The 27,818-nt window shown below is 38.7% G+C and overlaps 1 protein-coding gene, 1 non-coding gene and 2 pseudogenes across 31 annotated transcripts in view; 2 read left to right on the top strand and 2 right to left on the bottom strand.

Moving 5' to 3' along the window:
- LRRFIP2 (LRR binding FLII interacting protein 2) overlaps positions 1-27,818 on the top strand; it is a 133,027-nt gene that overhangs the window by 28,683 nt on the left and 76,526 nt on the right. For all 30 annotated transcript variants that reach the window (XM_063602251.1, XM_055109650.2, XM_055109647.2 and 27 more), the window contains one exon: positions 7,938-8,082. In XM_063602251.1, the coding sequence (XP_063458321.1) occupies positions 7,993-8,082 (90 nt within the window). In that variant the 5' untranslated portion in view covers positions 7,938-7,992. The remainder of the gene's footprint in view (positions 1-7,937; positions 8,083-27,818) is intronic.
- On the top strand, positions 12,753-19,141 carry LOC106634552 (NEDD8-conjugating enzyme UBE2F-like; annotated as a pseudogene).
- LOC112439377 (U6 spliceosomal RNA) lies at positions 16,553-16,656 on the bottom strand. The gene has a single exon (XR_003027673.2). It is a non-coding gene; the product is annotated as a U6 spliceosomal RNA (small nuclear RNA).
- Positions 20,727-27,815, bottom strand: LOC134729888 (ubiquitin-conjugating enzyme E2 D3-like; annotated as a pseudogene).

The raw sequence follows: 27,818 nt of genomic DNA, 5'->3' as shown, positions 1-27,818 counted from the left end.
TCAGGCTGGTCTTGAACTCCCAACCTCAGGCGATGCGCCTGCCTTGGCCTCCCAGAGTGCTGGGATTACAGACATGAGCCACCACACCCCGCATAATCTTTATTTTTAATGTGTATGTAACTACTAGGTATTCTTCAGTGCTATGATTACCTCTGCCTTCCTTTTCTTTTCCACTCTAGATTTTTAATTGCAATTCCTAATTCCCATGCCTTTTTTTCACCTAGTCATCCACACTTCTTTTTTTTTTTTTTTTTTTGATACTGAGTCTCGCTCTGTCGCCCAGGCTGGAGTGCAGTGGTGCAATCTTGGTTCACTGCAAGCTCCGCCTCCCAGGTTCACGCCATTCTCCTGCCTCAGCCACCCGAGAAGCTGGGACTACAGGCGCCTGCCACCACGCCCGGCTAATTTTTTGTATTTTTAGTAGAGACGGAGGTTTCACTGTGTTAGCCAGGATGGTCTCAATCTCCTGACCTCATGATCTGCCAGCCTCAGCCTCCCAAAGTGCTGGGATTACAGGCATGAGCCACCGTGCCTGGCCCTAGTCATCCACATTTCTTAAGCAGTTACTCTTTCCCCAACATTTTATTATAAAAAATTAAAAAAAAATTTTTTTTTAAAGATAGAGTTTCACTTTGCTTTCTAGGCTGGTCTCAAACTCCTGGGCTCAAGCAACTTGCCTGCCTCGGCCTCGCAGAGTGCGGGCATTACAGGTGTGAGCCACCATGCTTGGCTGATGATAAAAAATTTTAAGCATAGCCCGAGCATGGTGGCTTTCGTCTGTAATCCTAGCACTTTGGGAAGCTGAGGCAGGTGGATTGCTCGAGCCCAGGGGTTCAAGATGAGCCTGGCTAACATGGTGTAGCCCTGTGTCTACCAAAAATACAAAAATTTGCCAAGTGCAGTGGTGCACGCCTGTTGTACCAGGTACTTGGGAGGCTGAGGCAGGAGAATCGCCTGAGCCTGGGAGGCCGAGGTTGCAGTGAGCCAAGGTCGCACTATTGCACTCCAGCCTGGGAGACAGAGTGGGAGACCGTCTCCAAAAAAAAACTTTTTTTAAACATACAGAAAAATTGAAAGAGTTGTGCTGTGAACACTCATGTACCTACCATCTGGATTTCATCATTTTATCTTTTGTTGTTGCAGTTTAAAGTAGCAGATCTCAGTACACTTCAACCCTAAATATTTTAGCATGCACATGATTGGCTAGAGTTTAATATTTGTGTAGAGGACTTTTTTCTTTTGAGGTAAAATTTACATAGAACAATATGCAAATATTTTAAATAGAACATTTAATGATCTCTATTTTCTGTTTCAAGTCACTTGTGTTCTAATAAGAGGACTAGCGTAACCATTGTAAGGCTGCACTCCCAAAACTTGGCAGTTTTAGAAGTAAACTTTGAATACAAAGTACCTTAAAAATTTCTCCTTTTTTGTTTTTATTGTATACATGTGCTAGACAGCAAAATGATTATAGTCAAGGCATTTATTTTTTCCAAATTGTTCTATACTATAGCAGAAACTCTTAGCATGGTTTAATGCTATTAGACAGTGCATGCTGGAGGAAATTGAGGATATTTTTGTTTAGTTAAAAGTATGAAAAGGATTGCTTTTTTTTGTCAATTTCACAAGCTAAATATGCAAAATAGGTAGTTAATTCAAAATGCTTTAAATATTTATGGAGTGCTTTATAGTTTATTAAGTGCTTGGATTTTTCTTAATTCATTTGAGCTTCACATTAACCATGTTATATCAATGAAACTGATAAAGAGATGGAGGCTTAGAAAGTGGGGAGGGTAACACAGCAAGTGGTAGTGCAATCAGTTGAACTTGGATCTTCTCATTTTAAGTTTTGTCAAGTGGCAACAACTGCAGTCACACTAAGTCTTTAGTTCAGGGACAGTTCCATATACTGGGATTTGTTTATGAATAACTATGAAATGTTTTCTTGTGCAGACTAGCGTTCACTGTAATGGCAGCTGTGATGCAAAGACATACTAGGACAATATTTTGAATTCTCCATGATGCAATACTTAGATATAAAAGAACTATCTATCAGGATCCAGATTAGGCACAGAACTTTCTAAGTGTCCTGTATTTAGAATGTGACATACTGATGCTACATGCACATTCTGTTCTTACAAAAGTGGGCAATATCATGATTGAAGTGCCACTTTTACTGTGGCAAAATGCCTATTGTTTCAGACGTATATTATATGAGAAGCTCATTGGAGAAGACAAAGCCTTATTGAAATATCTGTCTGTTTTGGAAGGTTTATATTCTGCAAGATCCTGAAGATACTTTCCTTCTTTTCCATAAGTAGACAAATATGTCATGACAAAACCATCTGGGGAAAATCAACTTGACACTATGTGGGTAAAGGACTTGACAAAAATACAGGCAGTTTTGTTCTTATCAATTGAGGAAAAGGTTTAGTTCTTTAAGTTGTTTGATACCACCAAGGAAACACTGGAAGGAGTTAATGTGCTCCTGAAGAAAAGTGTTCTTGAGGAAACCTTAGGGTAGAAATTTACTGCAAGTCCTTTAGGATCAGAAACAAAATAATCTATTTAAGGTTTCCTTTGAGTCTACATTCTCAGTTTTGTCATTTTGTTGAAAAGTTTCCCACTGGCTATGTTAAGAATCGTATTCCTTTCAAGGTTTCCTCCATCACTGATACAGAATGACCTGGAGTTACTAGAAAATAGATTGCATGAGAACGGAAAAACCTTTCATCTTTCCTTCTTTTTTTTCTTTTTTGAGACAGGGTCTCCCTCTGTCACCCAGGCTGGAGTGCATTGGTATTATCACGGCTCACCGTAACCTTGACCTCCCTTGGCTCACATAGTCCTCCCACCTCAGCCTCCCAAGTAGCTGGGACTACAGGTGTTCGTCAACATGTCTGGATAATTTTTTTTTTTTTTTTTTTTTTGTAAAGACAGAATTTCACCATGTTGCCTAGTCTGGTCATTTTTCTAATATTGGTAAGGAAATCTGCCTACAGGGTCCAAATAATACAGTTCTTTTAAAAGTACTAGGTTGTCCTTTGAACTAGGTAGTCCTTGATCTGCATCATGTGAACTGAAAAAGGTAACTGGACCTGGCCAATCAGTCATATAAAAACCTAGGTGCTCTCTGTAGATATGACAAGAAGAATAAGGAAGATAGACAGGAAGTTCTTCCTATTTCCTGCTTATCCTGTGCTGCTTTTTCCTGTCATCTCTTTCTCAGGGCTGTCTATTCTGGAGCTTGTTGAAACCATTTTGTTTGGAAGCAATTTTAAGAAAGAATAATTTTTTACATAAATCTGTGGTCCAGGAATACTCTGGCAGGTCTAAGGCATAGGCATTGTTAGTTGAGAAAGAAAGAAAATGGATCATGGGGGTAGGGGAGAAAGAAAAGAAAGAAGTACATTCAAAAGAATGCTACCAGAAGTGGTTTCAGATTAGTGTCTCAGTAGTATGGCATATTATGTTTAATTTTGATGTGATCCAGTTGGGGACTAGTTTATTTTTTGAGCCTTAGATTGGAATGTTTTTATTTTTATTTATTTATTTTTTGAGATAGGGTCTCACTCTGTCACCCAGGCTGGAGTGCAGTGATCATGGCTCACTGCAGCCTTGACCTCCCAGGGTCAGTCAGTTCTTGCACCTCAGCCTCCCAAGTAGCTGGAACTACAGGCATGTGCCACCATGCCTGGCTAATTTTTAAAAAATTTTTCTAGAGACAGGGTTTTGCCCAGGCTGGTCTCAAACTCCTATGCTCAAGCAGTTCTCCTGATTCAGCCTCCCAAAGTGCTGGGATTATTAGATGTGAGCCACCACGCCTGGTTTTAAAATGCATCTCTTTTTCCTTAATGCTATTGAAATTTTAGAGAATTAAGAAAAAATGCATCCATAATCCTATCTTCCTAAAAAAACCACTGTTAAACTATTGATATACTTCCAGCCAAATCTATTTTTATTCTCCAATGTTTTTATGTGTCTGGAATTAGAAAGTGCTTACATTTTTGTCTCCTGCTTCTGTGAAATATCTTTCATTGTGTCCTTGGAAAGCTGACTGATGGACAAATATTGGATGATACCATAGTGCATTCACTAAATTGTCAATCTAGTCTGAAAAGGAACATTGCATTGCATGTTGCTTATTTTTAGTAGGTGGCTAATATTTGCATACACCACTACCATTTTTTAAAAAATTTCATTTCGGTCATGTGGCTCATGCCTGTAATCCTAGCACTTTGGAAGGCTGAGGCGGGCGGATCACCTGAGGTCAGGAGTTTGAGACCAGTCTGGCCAACATGGTGAAACCCCGTCTCTACTAAAATTACAAAATTAGCCAGGTATGGTGGCACACACATGTAGTCCCAGCTACTCGGGAGGCTGAGACAGGAGAATCACTTGAACCCGGGAGGCAAAAACTGCAGTGAGCCAAGATCATGTCACTGCAGTCCAGCCTGGGCAAGAAAGAGCGAGACTCCGTCTCAAAAAAAAAAAAAAATTATTTCAATAGTTTTTGGAGTACAGATGTTTTTTGGTTATGTGGGTAAGTTCTTTAGTGGTGATTTCTGAGATTTTAGTGCACCTGTCACCCAAGCAGTTTATGCTGTACCCACTATGTAGTATTTTATTCCTTACCCCGCCGTCCTTGCCCCCACCACCAAGTCCCCAAAGTCTATTATATCATTCTTATGCCTTTGTGTCTGTATATTTTAGCTCCCAATTATAAGTGAGATCATATGTTACTTCACTTACAGTAATGGCCTCCAGCTCCATCCAAGTCACTGCAAGAGACATTATTTCATTCATTTTTATGGCTGAGTAGTATTACATGGTGTATATATATCACATTTTCTTTATCTTCTTGTTGGTTCATGAGCACTTGTGTTTTTTCCGTATCTTTGCAATTGTGAATTGTTTTGCTATAAACGTGTGTGTGTATGTGTCTTTTTCATATAATAACTTCTTTTCCTTGGTAGAGACCTAGTAGTGGGATTGCTGAATCAAATGGTAGTTCTACTTTTAGTTCTTTAAGAAATCTTCCGGCCAGGCCTGGTGGCTCATGCCTGTAATCCCAGCACTTTGGGAGGCCGAGGCAGGCGGATCACCTGCCTCCTGAGGTCAGGAGTTCGAGACCAGCCTGGCCAACATGGTGAAACCCCGTCTCTACTAAAAATACATAAATTAGCTGGGCATGGTGGCATACGCCTGTAGTTCCAGCTACTTGGAAAGCCGAGGCAGGAGAATTGCTTGAACCCGGGAGGCGGAGGTTGCAGTGAGCTGAGATTGTACCACTGCACTCTAGCCTGAGTGACAGAGCGAGACTCCATCTCAACAAAAAAAAAAAAAAGAAAAAAAAAAGAAATCTTCATATTGTTTTCCATAGTGGTTGTACTAGTTTACATTTCCACCAGCAATTATACACTGTTACTATTAGGTAAGTGAATAATCTTTAAAATTATGCTGAAGATGATTAGAGACCTCTGAGAAAACTTTTCTGTCCTTATCAGGAGTTGTTCTGATTTGTATCTGGGATATATCAGCTGCTACATTAAGAAGTACATTTTTTCATGTTTCCTTTTTTTTTTTTTGAGACGGAGTCTTGCTCTGTTGCCCAGGTTGGAGTGCAGTGGCGCGATCTCGGTTCATTGCAATCTCCACCTTCTGGATTCAAGCGATTCTCCTCCCTCAGCCTCCCGAGTACCTGGGATTACAGACATGTGCCACCTCGCCCAGCTAATTTTTGTATTTTTAGTAGAGATGGGGTTTCGCCATGTTGGCCAGACTGGTCTTGAACTCCTGATCTCCTGTGATTTGCCCGCCTTGGCCTCCCAAAGTGTTGTATTACAGGCGTGAGCCACCATGCCCAGCTGGTGTTTCCATTTTTAAATGAGTTCTTAATAATCATATCCAGATATATCTTCTCTAGTGAAGTAAAAGTAATAAACCATCATCAGTCTTTATTCTGGTGGACAGAATAACAAGCTAGCTCTGATGAATGAGAAATGGTGTCAGATAAGTTGGGAATGTCCTGAATCTTTATTGGAGAAAACTTTTTGGTGGAATAGTTCTGCTTTATTTAGCCGGAATCAACTAAATTCCAGTACATTAAAGTCACTTAGAATTTCAATATAGCCAATTGTGTTAGGACAGACTTACTTGAGAATTTCTTTGTGATTCATACTGTAATGAAATTTTGCTGGTTTATTTTGTTAAAGCAAGTCAAAAATTTTTTAAGTTATAGAATATTTAGCTAAATGAGCTATACTTCTTAGGAATGTGTATAGAAGAAAAGAGGGCATGAAATTTGGGTTGCATTCTTTCATGGTAATCTTTAATCTCAAATACCATCTAACCAAAGGTTAGATGGTCTTTTTCATCCTTATTATTTAATCCTGGTGGATGGGTTTTTCTTCTTCCTTTTGTTAAAATAGGTCTAATAAGTAATAGTAACAGGTTCATAGATATATTCTTTTTTTTTATATTTTGAGAAGGAGTTTCTCTCTTGTTGCCCAGGCTGGAGTGCAGTGGTGCAACCTCGGCTCACTGAAACCTCTGTCTCCCAGGTTCAAGCGATTCTCCTGCCCCAGCCTCCCAAGTAGCTGGGATTACAGGCATGCACCACCATGTCCTGCTAATTTTGTATTTTTAGTAGAGATGGGGTTTCACCATGTTGGTCAGGCTGGTCTTGAACTCCTGATCCCAGGTGATCCACCTGCTTTGGCCTTCCAAAGTGCTGGGATTACAGGCATGAGCCACCGTGCCTGGCGATATATTCTTAATCATTTGACTATATCAGTTTTCTTCATCACTGTACCTTTAGCACCTCCTATAGTACCTGGTAACAACAGACACTTAGGTATTTGTTACATGGACAGTGTTGGTTATTGTTAATTGCAGAGTAATAAACCTTCATTTTTTCTTTTATATGGTTGTGGGTTTTTTTTGTCTGTTTGTTTTTGGTTTTTTTGAGGTGGAGTCTCTCTCTGTCACCCAGGCTGGAGTCCAGTGGCGTGATCTTGGCTGACTGCAACCTCCATCTCCTGGGTTTAGGTGATTCTTGTGCCTCAGCCACCGTAGTATCTGGGATTATAGGCATGCGCCACCATGCCTGGCTAATTTTTGAATTTTTAGTGGAGATGGGGTTTTACCATGTTGGCCAGGCTGGTCTCGAACTCCTGGCCTCAAGTGATCTGCCCACCTCAGCCTCCCCAAGTGCTGGGATTACAGGTGAGAGCCACCGTGCCTGACGTTGTCATGGTTTAATTGGAATTTTTCTTAAATTACACTAAAAAGCAAAGTTACTTTTGTAACTATAAGGCTTAGTAGTAAAACCTCTTGAACATTTTCTTCTAAAAGTTTAGGCTGAATAACTTCTGAAATGTTTTTCATTCTGGGATGGAAATTGGTTTTAGAAATAACTATAGTGATTTATTTATTTATTTGTTTGTTTATTTATTTTGAGACAGAGTCTCGCTCTGTCTCCCAAGCTGGAGTGCTGTGGCGCAATCTTGGCTCACTACAACCTCCACCTCCTAGGTTCAAGTGATTTTCCTGCCTCAGCCTCTAGAGTAGCTGGGATTACAGACATGCACCACCCTGCTCGGCTAATTTTTGTATTTTTGATAGAGACAGGGTTTCACCATGTTGGCCAGGCTGCCCAGCTATAGTAATTTTAAATGGTTAAGTAGAATTTCTGCTGATGGCAGCTTTCTGAGGCTAATATTATAATACACACAGATTGCTGTGGGTAGCATAGTGAAAAGAAGTAGGAGTTTTAGTAATTAGTATAAAATTAAATATTCTAAAATTTATTGGAATAATTTGGTAGTGGGAAGAGGTATTTGGTGACTAATTTCTCTGTTAAAAGTGAATATATAAATGAGCATGAAAATTGCACAAAGAAATACCTTAAGTTATTATGTTTTTGTTTACTTCAGGGCTGAAAACACAGTTAAATCACTTTCAAAGTTAAAAGACTATTAAGAACACAAGATGGGGACTCCTGGTTCTGGAAGGAAAAGAACACCTGTGAAAGACCGATTTTCTGCAGAAGATGAAGCTTTGAGTAACATTGCCAGAGAGGTATGTTTGGTAAATCCCCTCTCAACACTGAGTTGCACAGATGTGTTGTAAAAATGCTGATTTGACAGAGATATAGACGTTTACTCATTGAACTAGTTTCAGATGTTTATTATGAGCAAGATGTTATAGCTAGTCTCTAAAATAGTGTGTTAGAATAAAATATAGTTGGATATTATCAACAGAAATCAAATATAGAGATGAATCTCTGAACAACACATTTTATTTGAGACAGTAGAATTGTAATTTGGGCATACACACAGACTGCATTGGTCTTTGGTATGTCCAAAGAACAAAGAAAAGATTGAGGTTTTTATTAGAGAAATGGTATGCATTGTTTTGGAAGAAAATGCATTGGCACTAGCGAAGTTTTTGGGAGCTGGCATGCTCTGATTTGTGAGTGACTGTGGTAGGTAAAACTAGTCTTAGAGTTATAGCAGTTCATTTCCGCAGCTACTAGGTAAAACTGATCTTAAGGTTATAGCAGGTCATTTCAGCAGCTGGCTTGCCAGATAATCCCTGGGCAGGTGCTTGTGCCCTAAGTGCTTTTCTTTTCCTTTTCTTCCTCCCTCATCTCATGACTGTAATTTAATTGGGTATGACAAGATAATTCCAATTTATATAATCAATTTTCACAATATCCAATGCATCCAAAATTAATTTTTCTTTATATTTTTATGGGTTACTTCAGTTCCATGTACTTGTTATAATGTATTGAAATTTATAATTAATCTTCCGAATGTAAACTTAGGATAATTAGAATGTTGAAGATATGATGACTATATTATAGAAATACTCATTGGGCTATGCAGTTAATATGCTTCAGACGTGGTGTGTAAATGTTGATGGAAACAATATTTCATGTCGGTTCAGATTCAGTGTTTTATTTTTTGAAACATTGCAGTGGAATTTTTATGTTTAATTCTGTTAGCTGGTAACAGAACTTCTGGGGCAATTTTGTTTCAGTTTGTTGTAACTCAGAAAAAAGAAAAAGGGAAGGGGCGTCACCTATTGAATCACTGGCAACATTTCCTGCTGTATATTGGAAATTTAAGATGACTGCCAGCTGGGATTTCTTACTTAATTGCCAACTTTGTTTCAGACTCTATCTGCAACTGCAGACTGACCATAAACTAATATGGTATAAGAGTTGCTTAGAGCATCATTAAGAGCATCATTAAATTATATTCTTTTGGTGAGAATTATTACCATATCACTTCCTCTTTGTTATTAGTAAATAACTTATTTAGGAATAGTGTATTTCCTTTTGACACATTACACACTTTTTTGATCCAGCTCATTGTTATGATTTTCCTTTTGGAAGCTGCTCAGTTAGCTTTTGAATTAGAAGTCAAATGCTGTAGGAGGCTATTTGTAGCAAAGGAAAGTTATTACCTAAAACCTGATAAGAAATTGTGATATTACTATAACAAAAATACATTAAAAATCAATGAGAGCGTTTGGGTTGATTCCATGTCTTTGCTGTTGTGAATAGTGCTCCAGTGAACATACATGTGCAGGTATTTTTATAATACAATGATTTATATTCCTTCAAGTAATGGGATTGCTGGGTCAAATGGTATTTCTGGTTCTAGGTCTTTGAGGAATCACCACACTGTCTTCTACAATGGTTGAACTAACTAACATTCTCACCAACAGTGTAGAAGTGCTCCTGTTTCTCCACAGCCTCGTCAGCATCTGTTGTTTCTTGACTTTTTAATAATCACCATTCTGACTGGCGTGAGATGGTTTCTCATTGTGGTTTTGATTTGCATTTCTCTAATCAGTGATGTTGAGCTTTTTTTCATGTTTGTTGGCTGCATACATTGCTTCTTTTGAGAAGTGTCTGTTCATGTCCTTTGCCCACTTTTTAATGGAGTTTTTTTTTCTTGTAAATTTGTTTAAGTTCCTTGTAGATTCTGGATATTAGACCTTTGTCAAATGGATAGATTGCAAAAATTTTCTCCCATTTTGTAGCTTGTCTGTTCACTCTGATGATAGTTTCTTTTGCCTTACAGAAGCTCTTTAGTTTAATTAGATCCCATTTGTCAATTCTTACTTTTGTTGCGATTGCTTTTGATCATGAAATTTTTTGCCTGTGCTTATGTCCTTAATGACATTGCCTAGATTTTCTTCTAGGGTTTTTATAGTTTTGGGTTACATTTGAGTTACATCAACTCAAATGCCCATCAGTGATAGACTGGATAAAGAAAATGTGGTACATATACACCACGGAATATTGTGCAGCCATAAAAAGGAACTATATCATATCCTTTGCAGGAAGGACATGGATGGAGCTGGAAGCCATTATCCTCAACAGACTAACACAGGAACAGAAAACCAAACACTGCATGTTCTCACTTATAAGTGGGAGCTGAACAATGAGAACACATGGACACAGGAAGAGGAACAACACACACTGGGGCCTGTGGAGAGGGAGCACAGTGGGGTGAGGGAGAGCATCAGGATAAATACCTAATGCATGTGGGGCTAAATACCTAGGTGATAGGTTGATAGGTACAGCAAACCATCATGACACGTGTTTACCTATGTAACAAACCTGCAGGTCCTGCACATGTATCCCAGAACTTAAAAATCAGTGAGATATTTTTCAGTTAAAAGATTTAAAAATGAAAACGTAGATACGACTCTACAGTGAGTGATCTTAACTATTTGCACAAATGAAGCATTTTGGAAACAACATAATTGTAGTTGAAATTTGAAACTACCCAGAATGTTTCCTTTCAAAATTGGAGGGATTTACCCAGATTTCTGTAAGGGAGGAAAATGCCACCACCTTTTAGTCTCCTTTTGTGTTGTCACTAAGTATTTGAACTTTTTTTTTTAATGTGATGCTTTCTTTAAAAAATTGTATAGGATTCTAACATCCAGCACTTGCTGAGTGCTGTGTAGCAAACACTATTCTAAGCATTTTACATGCAGTAATTCATTTAATCCTTATAAAATCTGCAGTCAGTTTTTTTATCTGCATTTTGCAGATGCGGAAACCATTGCACAGAAAAGTTAAGTAACTTCCCCAAGGTTACGTAGCTAGGAAATAGTAGAGCCAGGATTCAGACTCTGAAGCTTGGCTCCAGAGTCTGTGCATTTAACCTCTTACTATGCCAGATTGTTTTTCAATCAGTCTTCTCTAATTCCACCATTAATAGCTTATTTTTTGTTTTTCAGTAACTTTTCATGACTTTGAAAGCAGTTTCACATCTTGATTCTCACAAAAGTCTTGAGCTAAGTAGGATAGATATTATTACTAGCCATGTTTACAGCTGAGGAAACAGATGATGTTCAGATAACTCTCTAAAATGTATCAGAAGCAAGGCTAACATTCACCCATTTGAAGTCATTGTTCATGTTCCAGGAGAGGTGGGATTTGGAGAAAAAAATTCAGATGGCACAATATCATTAACCTAAATTTGAAGACAGTACTAGCAACACCTTTTTTTCCCCCTCTCACAAGTATTTATATTAGTCCCCAAATTAGTATTTTTGGTTAAATATATCATTGCAGATCCAAAGTTTTACTTTTTGTATACTGTTTATTGGGTTGTATAAAGTCCTCTCTCATTCCAAAAGAATATTTTTGCTGTCAAAAGGTCTCCGAGTAAATGGAAGATATAGTTGTTTGACATCAGAAAAAGATGAGTTAAAATTCTTAGAGTTTATCTACTACATGTTGGTGTTTATGCTCAGAAAAATTTAAATATTTGTCTTCAACTACCAAAAACTTAAAGTGGTTAAACATAATCATATTGTAAGATTTAATTAAAAATTTTTGTACTAAAGGGAAGTTGCTAGGAAATAGAGCAGTAATTTTTGTTAATTTGGAAACCATGGCAACACAGTAAATATTATGTCTCTTAATTTGTCTTTCAGTGTTTTTTTGGCATGAGTGTCATGGAAGAGTAAACAAAATTAAACACAGTGAACTCTGAGTCTTTGCTACCTGAGTTAGTCATTTTCTTTGAATGTTTTACTTTCTCAAATTTTGTATTTCAAATTTCTTGAAATTAAAGCATAGTCTGTAAAGGCCCAAATTGTACATTATCTCTCTTTTGTCCATGCCAGTTGCATAGGTTTTATGTTATGGACATATGTGTGGCTGGCAATTCCAGACCTCATTGGCTCAGTTCGGTGCATTTCTGTCAAATTATGAATTGTAAATTTGCCTCCTTTAAAATAGCAGTTTTAGCACCATCAACACTGTGATACTAAAGTTTTAAAGCTAGAGGATTTTCTTCTTTTAAAGTCATTTGAGTGTGTTTTCGTGTACTACTGTAGTATTTTGTTTTGTTTTGTTTTTGAGATGAGGTCTTGCTAGGTTGCCCAAGCTGGACTCGAATTCCTAGGCTCAAGTGATTCTCCCACCTTGCCTCCTGAGTAGCTGGGATTATAGGCACCACTACCATGCCTGGCTTGTTTTTGAAAAACATTAAATACAGAAAGATTTTGGCAATAATATAAGTATCCATGAGTCCAACACCCAGCATTAACAAATGTTAACATGTTGTCACAGTTGTTTCAGATCTTTTCTTTAAAATGTTAGGAAGAAAGGAAGGGAGAAAGAGATATAAACCAAGTTTAAGGTCCTTTGTTTCATTCCCCAGGCCTATCCCTCTCCTTCCTCCTATTAAGGAATCAGTGTGATAAAATAAAAATGTGTCCTTCTTGTTCATGTATTAAAAGTTCTAATAACTTCTGAACCTGCCACCTGGAGTCGATGTAGCTATGAGGGGCCGTGTCTCACCACCACTGCCCAGGCCAGGCATGGTGTTGGGCGCCAGGCCTGCCTCACCTGTCTTGGGGTGCCCAGGGTAAAGGCAGGAGTAGCGCTGACACCTGTAAGCAAACTGAAGTGCGATGACAGTCTCAAAGGGTCTGGGACGTCAGCCATAGCATCCGGCCCCAGTCAGAGGGTTCTGTGAGAGACAAGTTGATTGTTAAAGAGGTTGCAGAGCTTGAGCTTATTTACCTTGTACATGTCAAGAGTATTTCCTGATCTAAAAAGCTTCATTGCTTTCTGCTGACTGTAACCCCAGACGAGGGTTACTACCAGGGTGGAAAATTTCAGCTCGAAACTGGACTTCCTGATGCATACAATGTGGTGCCTTCCAAAGTGAAATGCCTGACCAGGATCTGGTACCCTAACATCACAGAGATAGGGGAAATATGTCTAAAGTTTACTGAGGACATTCGATTGACAGCACTGGCTGGGCTCCCACGAGAACGTTAAAGGATGTTATTTGGAGATTAAATTATTTGTTTACTAATCTTCTGAATTTTGACGATCCACTGAATGTTGAAGCTGCAGAACATCATTTGTAGGACAAGGAGGACTTCTTGAATAAAGTCGATGACTACATCAAGTGTTAATGCCAGATGATAAAAGGAGAAGATTGCAGGCCCGTGGACTGTGTGTTACAGTTTGTCTCTAATGTGAAAAAGCAGCAAGAGGCATTGCCTTCTCTCCCTGTCCCCTGACTCTCCCTCTCATTCCCCTGGATTGTCCCAGTCCTGTGACCATGTTGTCCTGATGAAGACCATCTTCATGACTGCCCGTTGTAGATGGAGAATTCAACATAAAGACAGCAAGAAAACGTATTTAGGTTTCTAAAGAGTTATCTGCTTATCTTATGTTTTAGGCTGTTCTTGCATTGCTATAAATGCCCAAGACTGGGTGATTTATAAAGAAAAGAGGTTTAATTGGCTTATGGTTTGGCAGGCTGTAGAAGCATGGCACTGGCATCTACTTGGCTTCTGGGGAGGCCTCAGGGAGCTTTTACTCATGGTGGAAGGTGAAGCAGGAGCAGGCACATCATATGGCGAGAGTGGAAACGAGAGCGCAAGGGGGACAGCCAGATCTCACGAGAACTTACTGTTGTGTTGAAAGCACCACGTCGTGAGGGATCCACCCCGATGACCCAAATACCTCCCACCAGGCCTCACCTCCAACACTGGGGATTACATCTCAACATGATATTTGGAAGAGACATCTAAACTATATCACCTTAACATGTTTACTTTTTTGAACTCGTACTGTTTAGGCTGTTGGTGATACTCTTGAGAAGTTGTAGTGAACTCAAAATTGAGGCTGGAGCTTTCTTATTCTTTTCCCCAACAAAATTGGTTTTCTCCCGAAGTGATGCTCATGATGTGTTCAGTGTAACTTGCAGATTGGAATAAGAAACCTGCTACAAATTGTGATTGGATACAGATGCCCTTACCCTCTGTGAATGTTGGCCCTATCTACATGTTGTAAAGTTTCCCAGAATGCATAAAGTCTTTCACTGTAGACATTTTTATTGAAATGCATATTTTATTTAAGTATATTTTGGACCAATTAAATTAAATTTTTACAATGTAATGCTTTATTTTTTGTGTTCTCATTTTGTATTTTGTATTTTCATTGTATAGGGCAAAGACGTTGGGTTGGCCGAGCATGGTAGCTCACGCTTGTAATTCTAGCACTTTGGGACCAGAGGCCGAGGTGGGCGGATTGTGTGAGCCCCGGAGTTGAGACCAGCTGGCTGGGGCAACATGGTGAAACCCTGTCTCTACAAAAAATACAAAAATTAGCCAGGCATGGTGACACGTGCTTGTAGTTCCAGCTACTCAGGAGGCTGAGGTGGGAGGATTGCCTGAGCCCAGGGAGGTTGAGGCTGTGATGAGCTGGGATCATGCCCTGGGCAACAGAGTGAGACCCTGTCTCAAAAAAAAAAAAAAAAAAAAAGTAGGAAAAATGTTGGGTCAACCACCTATTGAAGAGAAATACAAAGAAACTATGAAAGGCATTATTCATTTTGTCCAAATGCAACAAGAATATGGCTCTGAAAAGTCATCTCTTGCTCTCAGGTCCACATGTGGCAAGGACATTTTGGAGCTCTTTGAAACTAGATCTGGATGATAAAAATAAAAACAAACAAACAAAAAGGCAGGAAGTCCATTCTCACATGCTGCCCAGAGGAAACTGGCTGGAGCTGGGACCTGCTGGGGTTGGTGTTCTTGCAGTGATCATATGATCGTGAGCCAGTAGCTACTTAGAGTGCTAAACCCTGGCTGTCCTGAGGGACAGGATAGATACTCAGGAATCAGCCCAAACAATGTCTGATGCTACTGAGACTGTACCTGTGGCCGCCTTCTGCATTTGCTTTGACTCCGGGCCCTGCCTGGGGATGAGCCTCTTAGGCCTTAGAGGACCAGGATTCAGCAACAGCATATGCCATACTTGGCCAGATTAACACACATTGGAGGAAGAGCCCATAAGAAAGACAGGTGGATTTACTCCAGCTTTTAAACATTTGAACCAATGAAATCAAATGCGAAATAAATGTTTGGTTTCAAAAAAAAGGTTTAATATGTATCACCATAAACAGCCTTGTTTAATGGGTTTTTGTATATTGCCTTCTAAGAGCTCTATAGACACAGGGGTGTAAAACAGCTAGCACTATGGTGGGAAACTGCCAGAATAGTAAGTAGTTCAGTATAGCTGGAGAGGGGCTAGGGAATGGGAGGAGGTGATGTTAGGGAGGAAATAGGGACCAATCATGAAAGGATTTGTGTGCTGAGGAATTTACATTTGATTTTCAAAGCTGTGGGGAGCCATTAAAGGGTAAATCCTTTTTCAGATTTGAATTGCAGTATAATTGCTTTAGCCACCCAGTGGAGAGTGAGTGGTAGAAGGCAGAAGGCAGAAAACAGGAAGCTGTTATAGTTTTCCATTTATTTTTTGAAACAGGGTCTTGCTCTGTTGCCCAGGCTATAGTGCAGTGGTGCAATCTTAGCTCACTGCAACCTCCGCTTCCTGGGTTCTGGGACTACAGGCATGTACCACGACACCCAGCTAATTTTTGTATTTTTTGTAGAGATGGGGGTTTGCTTTGTTGCCTAGGCTGGTCATGAAGCTGTTGTAGTTATCTTAGTGAAAGATGATGAGAACCTAAAATAAGACAATGACAATAGGAATAAAGAGGAAGGTCTGGATAGAAGAAATAGTAAAGAGAATCTTGATGGGAGCAAAGTAGTTGAGACTTAGCAACTGAATATGGAGGGAGGATAGAAAAGAGGAAGGACCCTTATGATGAGTCTTTGTTTCATATTTTGGGTAATGGGGTAGTTGATGGGGAATATAAAAAAGAAGAGGAAGATTAAGGGAATGATTATAAATTAAATTAGGGTTGTATTAAGTCTGAGTTCTAGTGGGAGAGCCTCAATTTTTTTTTTTTTTTTTTTTTGGAGACAGAGTCTCATTCTGTCGCCCAGATTAGAGCACTGTGGCATGATCTTGCACTACCATGCCCGGCTAATTTTTGTTTTTAGTAGAGACGGGGTTTTCCCATGTTGCCCAGGCTGGCCTTGAACTCCTGAGCTCAAGTCATCTGCCCGCCTCTCAAAGTGCTAGGACTACAGGCATGAGCCACTGTGTCTGGCCTCAATAAATAAATAAATGAATGAATAAATAAATAAATAAAGATGCTTCACAAATTTGTATATCATCCTTGCACAGAGGCCATGCTAATCTCTGTATCTTTCCAATTTTAGTATATGTGCTGCCATAGTGAGCACAGCTTCAATTTTTAATAGCAAGTTGGATCAGGATTGTGGGAGAAAATTCTAGCTTGACGTAAAGATTTACAGACTAACAGTATGGCCCAGGAGAGAATATAGAATGAAAAGAGCAAGAGGTGAAGCTTGAAAGCTTTGGTTATATTAACATTTAAGATGCTAGCAGGGAAAAATGTGCTTATGAAGGATGCTGAAGGAGAGAGATGAGAGAATAAAGAGGAAAACCAGGAGACACTAGTATTGGAGAAAGCTAAGAGATGAGAGTTTTAAGAAAGAATATGTGTTTAATGATATTGAAAGTCCAGAAAAGACAGATGAGATAAGAATAGAAAAATTCTATTGGGTTTGGTAGTTAGAGGTCATTAGTGACTTTTGTGATGAACAATTTCAATAAGGTGATGTGAGCAGAAGCCAGATTGCAGTCGTTTGAAGAGAGTGAGAAGTGAAGAGGGAGGTGTGAGAAAGCTTAGCTGTAAAGAGAAGATAGGGTAGAATTGGACCAGGGTGAGATTTTTTGCTGGCCTTTTAAAGATCAGAGAGACTTTGAACCTAGTTATGATGAAGAGAGTGAACCAATAGAAGTAGAGAGCAAAGACCCAGAAGAGAGATCAGATAGTTGGGACAAAGTCCTGGGGAGGACATCATAAAATGGAGGGTGTGTATGTGTGTGAGTGTGTGTGACGGGGCTTGGGAGGGTTTGACTTTCAACAACAGAAGAGACAGCTCTTCAGTAGAACCACAGGGAAAGTAAGAAAGAAGGGAAGACTGGGAAGTCTGTTAGTGGCTTTGGAGGGTGTGAAGGGAATGCCTTCTTCAGACCTTAAAATGCCTTCTGTCATGAAAACATTGGCACAGGAGGGGAAATACTAAAAGTGTCAGAACTGGAATAATGAAAGAAGTGCTGAACTGATAAGGACTTGCAGAGAAACTTTTTCCATTGATAATTCAGATCATTTACATTATATATCTTGGAAATACCTTCCTGTTTTGTTGTTGTTTTTTAAATAGGCTACACATTGATTGGTACCCATTTTGTTTTTAAAAACCTTGTATGGTTCATTGTGCAGAGTCTCTCCTTCATGTGATTTTGCTTTCTGAGGTTTCAGTTACTTATGTTTGACCACAGTTTGAAAATATTAAATGGAAAATTTCAGAAATAAACAGTTTGTTTATTTTTGTTTAAATCGTGCAGTGTTCTGAGTAGCATGATGAAATCTCGCATCATCCTGCACAGGACATAAATCATCCCTTTGTCTAGTGTATCCACACAGTGTATGCTACCTGCTAGATAGTCTCACAGGAGCCGGCTCTGTTATCAGGTTGACTGTCATGGTATCACACTGTTTGTGTTTGAGTAACCTTTAGTTTATTTAATAATGACCCCAAAGAGCAAGAGTGACTCTGGCAGTTTGGATATGCCAAAGAGAAGCCATAAAATTCTTTCTTTAAGTGAAAAGGTGAAAGTTCTCAACTTAGTAAGGAAAAAAATTGTGTGCTGAGGTTGCTAAGATCTGTGGTATGAACGTATCTTCTATTCATGAAATTGTGAAGAAAGAAAAGAAAAATCTGTGTTAGTTTTCCTACTGCATCTCAAACCACAGAAGTTATAGCCAGTGTGTGTGATAAGTATATTATGATGGAAAAGACTAGATTTCTGAGTGGAAGACATGAACAGAAACATGTTCTGATTGATGACAGTGGGATAGGGTTTGGTACTATCTGCAGTTTCAGGCATCTCCGGGGGGACTTGGAACTTACTTGGATAAGGGGGAACTACTGTATACTTAAAGTACCTACATCCTGAAGAAATACACTTATTTGTGGTTCATTAGATACAGTACTTAAATATACATACCCTTTTCCTCCTCTCAGATAGCAGTCTCAAGTGAAATTCAATTTATGGATTTTATTTTAGGGAAACAGCACTGCCTAGCCCATTGAATAGGTTCCTCCTACTTGTAGACCCATTGGATGGATGGAAAATTTAGAATACGATTGATTGGCCTCACATGAGTCTCTGATTTGGAATGCCACCATGAGCCACAACAAGTTTATTTTAGCCTGTTCCCCTCTGTTTATTTAACTGAAGCAGTAACAAAATCCAAATTTAAATATCAGAAAGTTTAAGAATGCTTTGGGTATTGGGCATCACAGAATATAGCTAATCACGTTTTACTTTGAGACATTTTTACCTCACTTGTTCCTTGTTTCAGGTAAATTGCTTCAGGTAAATTAATTCCACGATGGAATAGTACGGATGGGGATAGAGTTGAGATGGAGAAACTGAAGTTAGGATTAGAAAAACTTGATGTATTATAAGTGAAAGTACTAAGAGCCTATTTGGAAGTAGAGGGAGTCTGTTGGAGTAGATGGAGAGGATGGATTCAAGGGATATTGTAAAGGAAGATTTGTTAAGGAAGTAGGAGGTCTTGAGACCTTGGGTTTGAACAAGAGTGACAAGGTTCCATTAATGGAAACTGGAAAATAAGGAAGCAAAGCCTGTTGACTGGGGGAAAATGAGATTGATTTTATTCACTCTGGTTTTGGTGCTGACAAGATAGATGTTAGAAATGTAAGTGTTTATTTTGGTAGAGAAGTCAGAGCTTGAGATGCTAGATTTGAGTCATTCTCATTGGCTGGTAGTTGAAACTGGGGAGTAAAAAATGAGAGTAAAGGCTGTGTACAGTAAAAGGAGATTATCTACATTTGGTTATTAGATACTGTGTATGGTAAAAGGAGAAGATTATTTACCTATCTAGTTCTCTATTCAGAGAACTAGAATAGTATTATTTCATAGAAAAGAGAGAATCTGTGCTAAGTTGAAAATCCTAGGATAATTATCCAAAGTAAGTTTTTATGATTTGTCTAAGGATATACAATTATACTTGAACTATAAAGATGTAAGTTGGTGGCAATGTGGTTAAGAGTGTGAACTGAAGTAAGATTCTTAGGATGTAGATCTCAGCTCCAGTATTTGCTTGTCTGGGGAAGGCAAGTTACTTAACCCTTCTGTACTTCAACGGGTTATTTTGTGGAAGAAAAAAAAATAAGGCCAGGTGTGGTGGCTCACACCTGTAGTCCCATCACTTTGGGAGGCCGAGGCATGCAGATTGCTTGAGTCCAGGAGTTCGAGACCAGCCTGGGCAACATGGTGAAACCTTGTCTCTACAAAAACAAAAACAAAAACAAAAATTGTTTGGATGTGGTGGTGTATGCCTATAGTCTCAGCTAGTCAGGAGGCTGAGATGGGAAAGATCACTTGAGCCTGGGAGGTCAAGGCTGCAGTGAGCTGAGATCATGCCACTGCACTCTAGCTTGGGTGCCAGAGTGAGAGCCTGTCCCCGCCCCCCCACCCCCCACCCCCCCAAAAAAGAAAGAAAATAAGGATCTATCCTTGCTAAGTAAGTGGTCAAACCATGGTATATATATTATCTGAATAGTTTGGGTTTTCTATTGTGAGGTGATTATTCAGATAATTTAGTTTAATTTTATAAGTATCAAGAGCAAAGGTAAGATTTAGTACAGTTGTAATTGGATCCTGATATATTACTTAATCATTATTTCCCAAACTGTGTTTCTTGGAGCATGAACCTTGAAGTTTCATTTAGGGTTTATTTAGTAATGTGGTCAAGTCTGAGAAATACTATATATTCTATCCTCTTCTTTGAGATTCATAATGCATATTATTAAGGACTCTGATTTTAAAAAATGTTTAACTTAGCATTTTCCAAACTTGTTATTAATAGGTTATAAGCTCCCCTTTATCCCATTTTATATATTAAATTTTATATATTAGAATTTTATATATTTTAGTATTTATTTAGCTTAGGCATTTTTGATGCATTCAGTCTCATCTATTTAAAAAATTTAAATTGAGATATAATTCACATACCATCAAAACTATTCACCATTTAAAAATATTCAGTAGTTTTTAATATATTCACAAAGATGTGCAACTGTCACCTACCTAATTGCATAACATTTCATCAGCCCAAAAAGAAACCTCATACCACTTAGCAGTCACTCCTCGTCTTCCCCTTCCCCAGCCCCTGGCAACCAGTAATCTACTTTCTGTCTTTATGTTTTTGCCTATTCTGGACATTTCATATAAATCGAATCATGCAATATGTGACCTTTTGTGTCTGGCTTCTTTGACTTAGCAAAATGTTTTCAAGGTTCATTCATGTTGCATCCTGTATCAGTGTTCCATTTCTTTTTAAGGCTGAATAATATTCCATTGTATGGATAATCTCGCTGGTTTATTCATTCATCAGTTGATGGATATTTGGGTTATTTCTACTTTTTGGCTATTGTCAATAATGCTGCTATGAACATTCATTTACAGGTTTTTGTGTGGATATATGTTCTCGTTTCTCTTAGGTACATATTTAGAGGTGGATGGATGGTATCACTGTGTTTAACTTTTGAGGAACTGCCTCAGCAGTTCACACAGCAATTGTGCCATTTTACATTTACCCCTGTAATATATGAGGGTTCTAATTTCTCCACATCCTTGCCAATTTTAGTTATTTTCAGTTGAAAAACATTTTTTATTATAGCAATCCTAGTGGATATCAAGTATCTCAATATGGTTTTAATTTACATTTCTTTAATGACTAATGATGTTGAGAATCTTTTTATGTACTTATTGGTCATTTTTATATCTTCTTTGGAGAAATGTCTATTTAAATCCTTTGCTCATTTTAAAATTATTTATATTTTTATTGTATCTCATCTACTTTTCTCAAATTCCAGAAGAACATAATACAAAATTCTGATGGTAAAGGAAGTATCTAATGTAGAAATACATAAACCATAGTACATGTTTAGTTCTCTTTTCCTGGAAGTTCTTTTTTTTTTTTTTTTTGAGACTGAGTCTTGCTCTGTTGCCCAGGCTGGAGTGCAGTGGCATAATCTCGGCTCACTGCAGCCTCCGCCTCCTGGGTCAAGCGATTCCCCTGCCTCAGGCTCGCGAGTAGCTGGGATTACAGCTTCACGCCACCATGCCCAGCTAATTTGTGTATTTTTAGTAGAGACAGGGTTTCACCATATTGGCCAGGCTGGTCTTGAACTCCTGACCTAGTGATCAGCCCGCCTTGGACTCCCAAAGTGCTAGGATTACAGGTGTGAGCCACCGTGCCCAGCCTTTTTTTTTTTTTAAACAGTAATTTAAAGTTTATTCCAGCTATAATGCAGGTTATTCTGACTTTAAGGTAGCATCATATGGCATTCTTCTGAGTCCATTCCCGAGATATTCTGTTGTACTTTTACGTCTGTCTATTTTATGGATCCGTGTGCTCTCTGGCACTAGGGTGTCATCTGGGTTTGGATCACATAGCAGTGAACAAATGGATAAAAGAACTTTAGAAATAGTTTAAAGCAGGCAACCACTGTGATCTTAGAATATCGAGACAAATGCTGCCATTACTGTTAATATTTGGATGATAAATCCTTGTTGTACATGCAACCTTAGGTGGTTTGAAGGAGCAGTCTGTAGGAAAATGAATTGCCAAAAAGAATACACCGCTTTGATATGGGCTGTCATTAGGTCCCATAATTGTGGCTTGCCAATGAAACATACCATCCTCAACTGGACCTGCAGAACATTGTGCTGGAGGATCATGGGCCAAATCACTAAGTTCCTTATTAATCTGTCTTAGTGCCATAGTATGTGTTTGTCATCTGGCTCCTCACTCTCTCGGTATGTGCTCAAAAGTCTGGCCAAAACTCCTGGTTATCCCGGAGGTGGGACAGCATTGTCTCATCTCACACCGGCTCTGCCAGACACAAGCTCTTGGTATTGTGGAGACGACTCTCATGACAACTTTGTGGCTGGCTAACCAGAGCTGTAGCTCTGCAATGACTTAAGAGCAGTTTTTTGTGCTCTTCCGAATGGGGTTCCACCCCCAAATCCACAAATTCTTGCGAGATGCAGTGAGGTACCGGCTCGAACTGGAGCAGGCCACCGCCAGGCCGAGAAGTTCTTTCTTAGTGTCCATTATGTGATTCCTAATTATTCATTGAGTGATACAGTGAATATTCTACAAATTTAAAAGTTCTGTGAGTTTAAATACAACCTAATGCATTTGTTCTGGGAGTGATCAAAGCCCATGATTTTCACTGTCTTTTTTTTTTTTTTTTTGAGACAGAGTCTTGCTCTGCTGCCTAGGCTAGAGTGCAGTGGTGCCATCTCGGCTCACTGCAACCTTCGTCTCCCAGGTTCAAGCGATTCTTCTGCCTCAGCCTCCCAAGTAGCTGGGACTACAGGCAAGCGCTACCATGCCTGGCTAATTTTTGTATTTTTAGTAGAGATGGGGTTTCACCATATTGGCCAGGCTGGTGTTGAACTCCTGAATTTTTCTGAATTTTTATATTAACTTTATTATAACAGTTGGGGTCATATCAGCCGAAAGACTCTAAAAGTATTTAAATAATTTAGGCTTCTGAGTACTTCTAATTTATATCTTATTCTGACTTTTAAATTAGCCAACTTCTTTTGGTAAAATATATGTAACATGAAATTTATCATGGTAACTATATTTAAGTATATAGTTTAGTGGCATTACATCCATTTGCATTGTCATGCAGCCATCACCACTATCCTTAAGAACTCTGTCATCATCCAGTACTGGAACTCTGTACTCATTAAATAGTAAGTCCCATTTCCCCCTACCCTCAGTCCCTGGCAACCACTATTCTGCTTTCTGTCTGTATGAATTTGACTACTTTAGGTTTCTCATTAAGTGGAAGTATACAATATTACTCCTTTGTGTCTGGCTTATTTCATTTAGTATAATGTCTTCAAGATTCATCCATGTTGCAGCATGTATCAAAATTTTCTTTTTAAGGCTGAATGATCCAAAGTATGTATATACCATAATTTGTCTATCCATTCATCCATTGATAGATACTTGGGTTGTTTCTGCATTTTGACTGTTGTGAATAATGCTGCTGTGAACATTGGTATATAAATATATGTTGTCTCTGCTTTCCAGTTCTTTTGTATATATACCCATAGGTGGAATTATTGGATCAAATGGTAATTGTATGTTTTAGCCAACTTTATTTTGTTTTGTTTGTTTGTTTTCTGAGACAGAGTTTCACTCTGTTGCCCAGGCTGGAGTGCAGTAGTGCAATCTTGGCTCACTGTAACCTCTGCCTCCAGGGTTCAAGTGATTCTTATGCCTCAGCCTCTGGAGTAGCTGGGATTACAGGCACGCACCACCACGCCCAGCTAATTTTTTCCATTTTTAGTAGAGACGGGATTTCGCCATGTTGACCAGGCTGGTCTTGAACTCCTGGTCTCAAGTAATCTGCCCGCCTTGTCCTCCCAAAGTGCTGAGATTACAGGCGTGAGCCACCACGCCCAGCCTTTACTGTGAATTTAGTTAAATCTTGGTTGTCCTTTATTGTTATATCCCATTTATTTTGTATGTATGAGGTGTATATTAAAATGAATCTGTAGCAGCTCTTTATCTGATTGTATTCTGAGGTAAAAATGCTAGTGTTAACTACCTAGAAGTATGTTTTATGTACCCATAATTGTCTATTCAAAAATAATTTTAAAATATATCACAATAAGTTATAGAGCATATATTTCGTCTACTAGGTTGGAATCAGTGTTGGCTCCTTGCTACTCCTGCTTATCCATGTTGCTTCAAGCATCTAGTAATAATGTATAGAAAGAACCAGATAAAGTAGTTTTAAATCCTGTTTATTTCTTTTAAAGCATGTGGTTTTAATGGCCTCTCTTCAACACAGTCTCCAAGGGAGGTAACATCTGAGTTGGCTAAGTAACAAAGGGAAGGGTGTTTGTGTGTCTCTGAAGCCCATGTTCTTTCTGTTCCTTTCCTTTTTGTAGTTAAAAATGTCTTATTAAAGAATAGATTTTAATTATCTCTAAGTTGGGTTTTATGAAGGAAGTCTCATTTTAGTATATATAGATTGTACAGAATTGGCCACAGACAAATCTTAGAAGGATAAAATTAGCATTCTTGAATTAAATTTCTAAAGGAGGCTTCAGGTACAAAGCTAATATACATGTAAATGAAAATTCCTACACATTGATAGGGCTTTCTTAAAAAGGTTTGAAAGTTTTGATGCTTTGTGATTTTAAAATATATTTGCTATCTACTTAAGCTTAAAAGCCTTGAAGTGTTTCCTATTAAAAAAAAAAAAACTCTAATAAGAAACTAGTGTCTACTCATAGAGGGTTGAAGAAGGCAGATAACTTGAAGCAGAGCATAGATTTTGAAAAGACAGAGGCCAGTGTAAAATTCATGGGAGAAAACTAATTTATCTAGATTGTTAGTGGTTACAGCTTACGGTTGGTAGATTACAATTTACTTTGCAGGGGTTTTTCTATTAAAAGACCAGTTGCACAGACTGGGAAATTGCCACAATTGGAATAGTTGAGTAGCAGTTAACTATTTAACTCTCTCTGCTTCTTAGAAGCCTGCTGTGACTTTGCCAGGCAAAACTAATTTCTCCCTCCTACATGCTTCCTACCCATAAGCATTGTGTCTCTGTATTCTTCAACTTTGTGAGCTGCTTTAGGGCAGAGATGTCATACTTTACTCTGTATTTTCAGCACCTAGCATAATTGCTTAATGTAGTAGATCCTTTTAAACATTGGTTGAGTTTATTCTTATTATGAGACTTGGGCACGAATATAACAACATGGGAAGACAACAACTATAGTTATCAGAGGGGATAGTCTGAATCAGAGTTAGGATGTGACCAAGGACAGAGGAAACCATTCCACTACCATATAGAAAGCAGACAGAAGATTTCTAAGTTTCATGTGGCACATTAAGCTATTTCCTTATCTCATTTCCTTGATACTGTGACCTATGCCCTGCAATTCATTTGTTTTTTTTAGCAGACCTTGAGGCATAAAAGTTGTGGGGTGAGAGAAGCATGGAATTTTAATACAACACAATAAAGCCGCAATAGAGACATGGGTATAGAGCCTTACTTTATGAAAGAGGGACTGGGGAGAATCTTCATAGAAGGTAATATTTTACTGAATAAGAGAAAGGAGAACAGCTCCTGCCAAACAGTTTGTGAAGAGAGGCGTAACAGAACACAGTAGAGTCCAGGAATGGAGAGAGATGGGATGCATCCAGTACACGTGGAGCAAGTAGAGTAGTCCCCACCCCTCCAATCCATGGGAGATACATTCCAAGCCCCCCAGCAGATGCCTGAAACTGTGGATAGTAGCAAACCTGATTGCCATCAATCAGAACACATTTCTGTTCATGTTTTCCACCTACAAATGTAATGCCTTTTCCATCTTAACTATCATGCACTGTGGCTGTAACTTTTGCCGTTTGAGGTGCGGCAGCAAAACTAGCACAAATTTCTTTTTCCTTCTTCACAATTTCATGGATAGAAGATTTGTTCTTACCATAGATCTTAGCAACCTCAGTGCATGATTCTTTTTTCTATTAAGGTAGAACGTTCACCTTTTCACTTAAAGGAAGCACTGTATGGCTTCTCTTTGGCATACCTGAATTGTCAGAATTACTCTTGCTCTTTGGGGCCATTATTAAATAAAATGAGGATTACTCCAACACAATCACTGTGATTTGATAACTGAGACAGCTAACAAATGGGTAGCATAGACAGGATGGATATGCTCGACAAAGGGATGATTGACGTCCTGAGAGATTTTATCATACTACTCAGAATGGCGTACAATTTAAAACTTATGAATTGTTTATTTCTGGAATTTTCCACTTAATATTTTTGTACCTTGGTTAACCATGGGTAACTGAAACAACAGATAAGGGGGGAACTACTGGACTTGGAAGTAAGGTGGGGACCTGACTGTGAGGAGCCTTATTTCAGTTTTACCTTTCTTCTTTCTGTTCCTCCCTTTGTGCTGTTCTGTGGAATTTTTGCTTTAACCATAAGTAATAAGGAGTTGGTGGAGGATTTTACGCAGTGGAATGACGTGATCAGAAATAATACATTTTGAAAGGCTGATTTGTCCATCATATAACCATGTAGAAGATAAATTATAAGGCAGATTCTGGAAGTAGGCAGATGGATTTGGAGGTAACTGTAAGCAAGAGATGAAGAATTCCTATGGTATGATTCCATGTATATGAAATGTCCAGAATAGGCAAATGCATGGACACAGAATGTAGATTAGTGGTTGCCAGGAGCTGGGAGAAAGGGTTAATGGGGAATGACTACTAATGGGTACCAGGTTTCATTTTGGGGTGTGAGAATGTTCTGGAATTAGTCATGATGATTGCACATCCTGTGAGTATACTAAAAACCACAGAATTGTATACATTTATTTATTTATTTTTGAGACAGCGTCTCACTCTGTCATCTAGGCTGCAGTGCAGTGGCATGATCTCAGCTCACTGCAGCCTCCACCTTCCAGGTTCAAGTAATTTTCCTGTCTCAGCCACCCAAGTAGCTGGGATTACAAGTGTGCACCACCACACCTGGCTATTTTTTTTATTTTTAGTAGAGACAGGGTTTCATCATGTTGCCTAAGCTGGTCTCAAACTCTTGGCCTCATATGATCCTCCTGCCTTGGCCTCCCAAAGTGCTGGGATTACAGGCCTGAGCCACTGCATCCAGTTGGAATTGTATACATTTAAATAGTGAATTTGATGATATGTGAATTCTGTCTCAATTTTAAAACAGAGGTGGGGAGTGGGGAGATGAAGAGTTCCTGAAATGAGCAGGAACAGTGAGAATAAAGAAAGCTGAGATGGGTTTGATAGAGACTCAGTGGTAGAGAATTGTCAGTACTTGGAGACTGATTATTGGCAGTGTCCAAAATGAAAGAGAGGTTGGCTCTGAAGTTTCTAGTTTATATGATTGAATCAATGGGGAAAAAATTCTGGAAAAAGAGTAAGTTTGGAGAGGCATATAACAAACTGTATGAAATGTGTTGAGTGTGTAATCAAACAAGAAGTTAAAGGTAAAGGCCCGGATTTGAGGAAAGACTTAGGAACCAGAGAAAGAAATGAGTTTATAAGAGTTGATTAAAACAATCAGTCAAACTTGCTTGCTGATAGATAATATCTTGTCCTGCCCACCCCTTTTGCATGGTAATGTCCCGTTCTTTATTTTCAAATCTGGTGTACAGGTTGTTTTTGTTTTTGTTGTATAAAGCTGAGTTTTATATTACTTTT

Source organism: Pan paniscus, chromosome 2, assembly GCF_029289425.2.
Source record: "Pan paniscus chromosome 2, NHGRI_mPanPan1-v2.0_pri, whole genome shotgun sequence".
NCBI lineage: Eukaryota > Metazoa > Chordata > Mammalia > Primates > Hominidae > Pan > Pan paniscus.
This window is presented reverse-complemented; position numbering and strand designations above follow the sequence as displayed.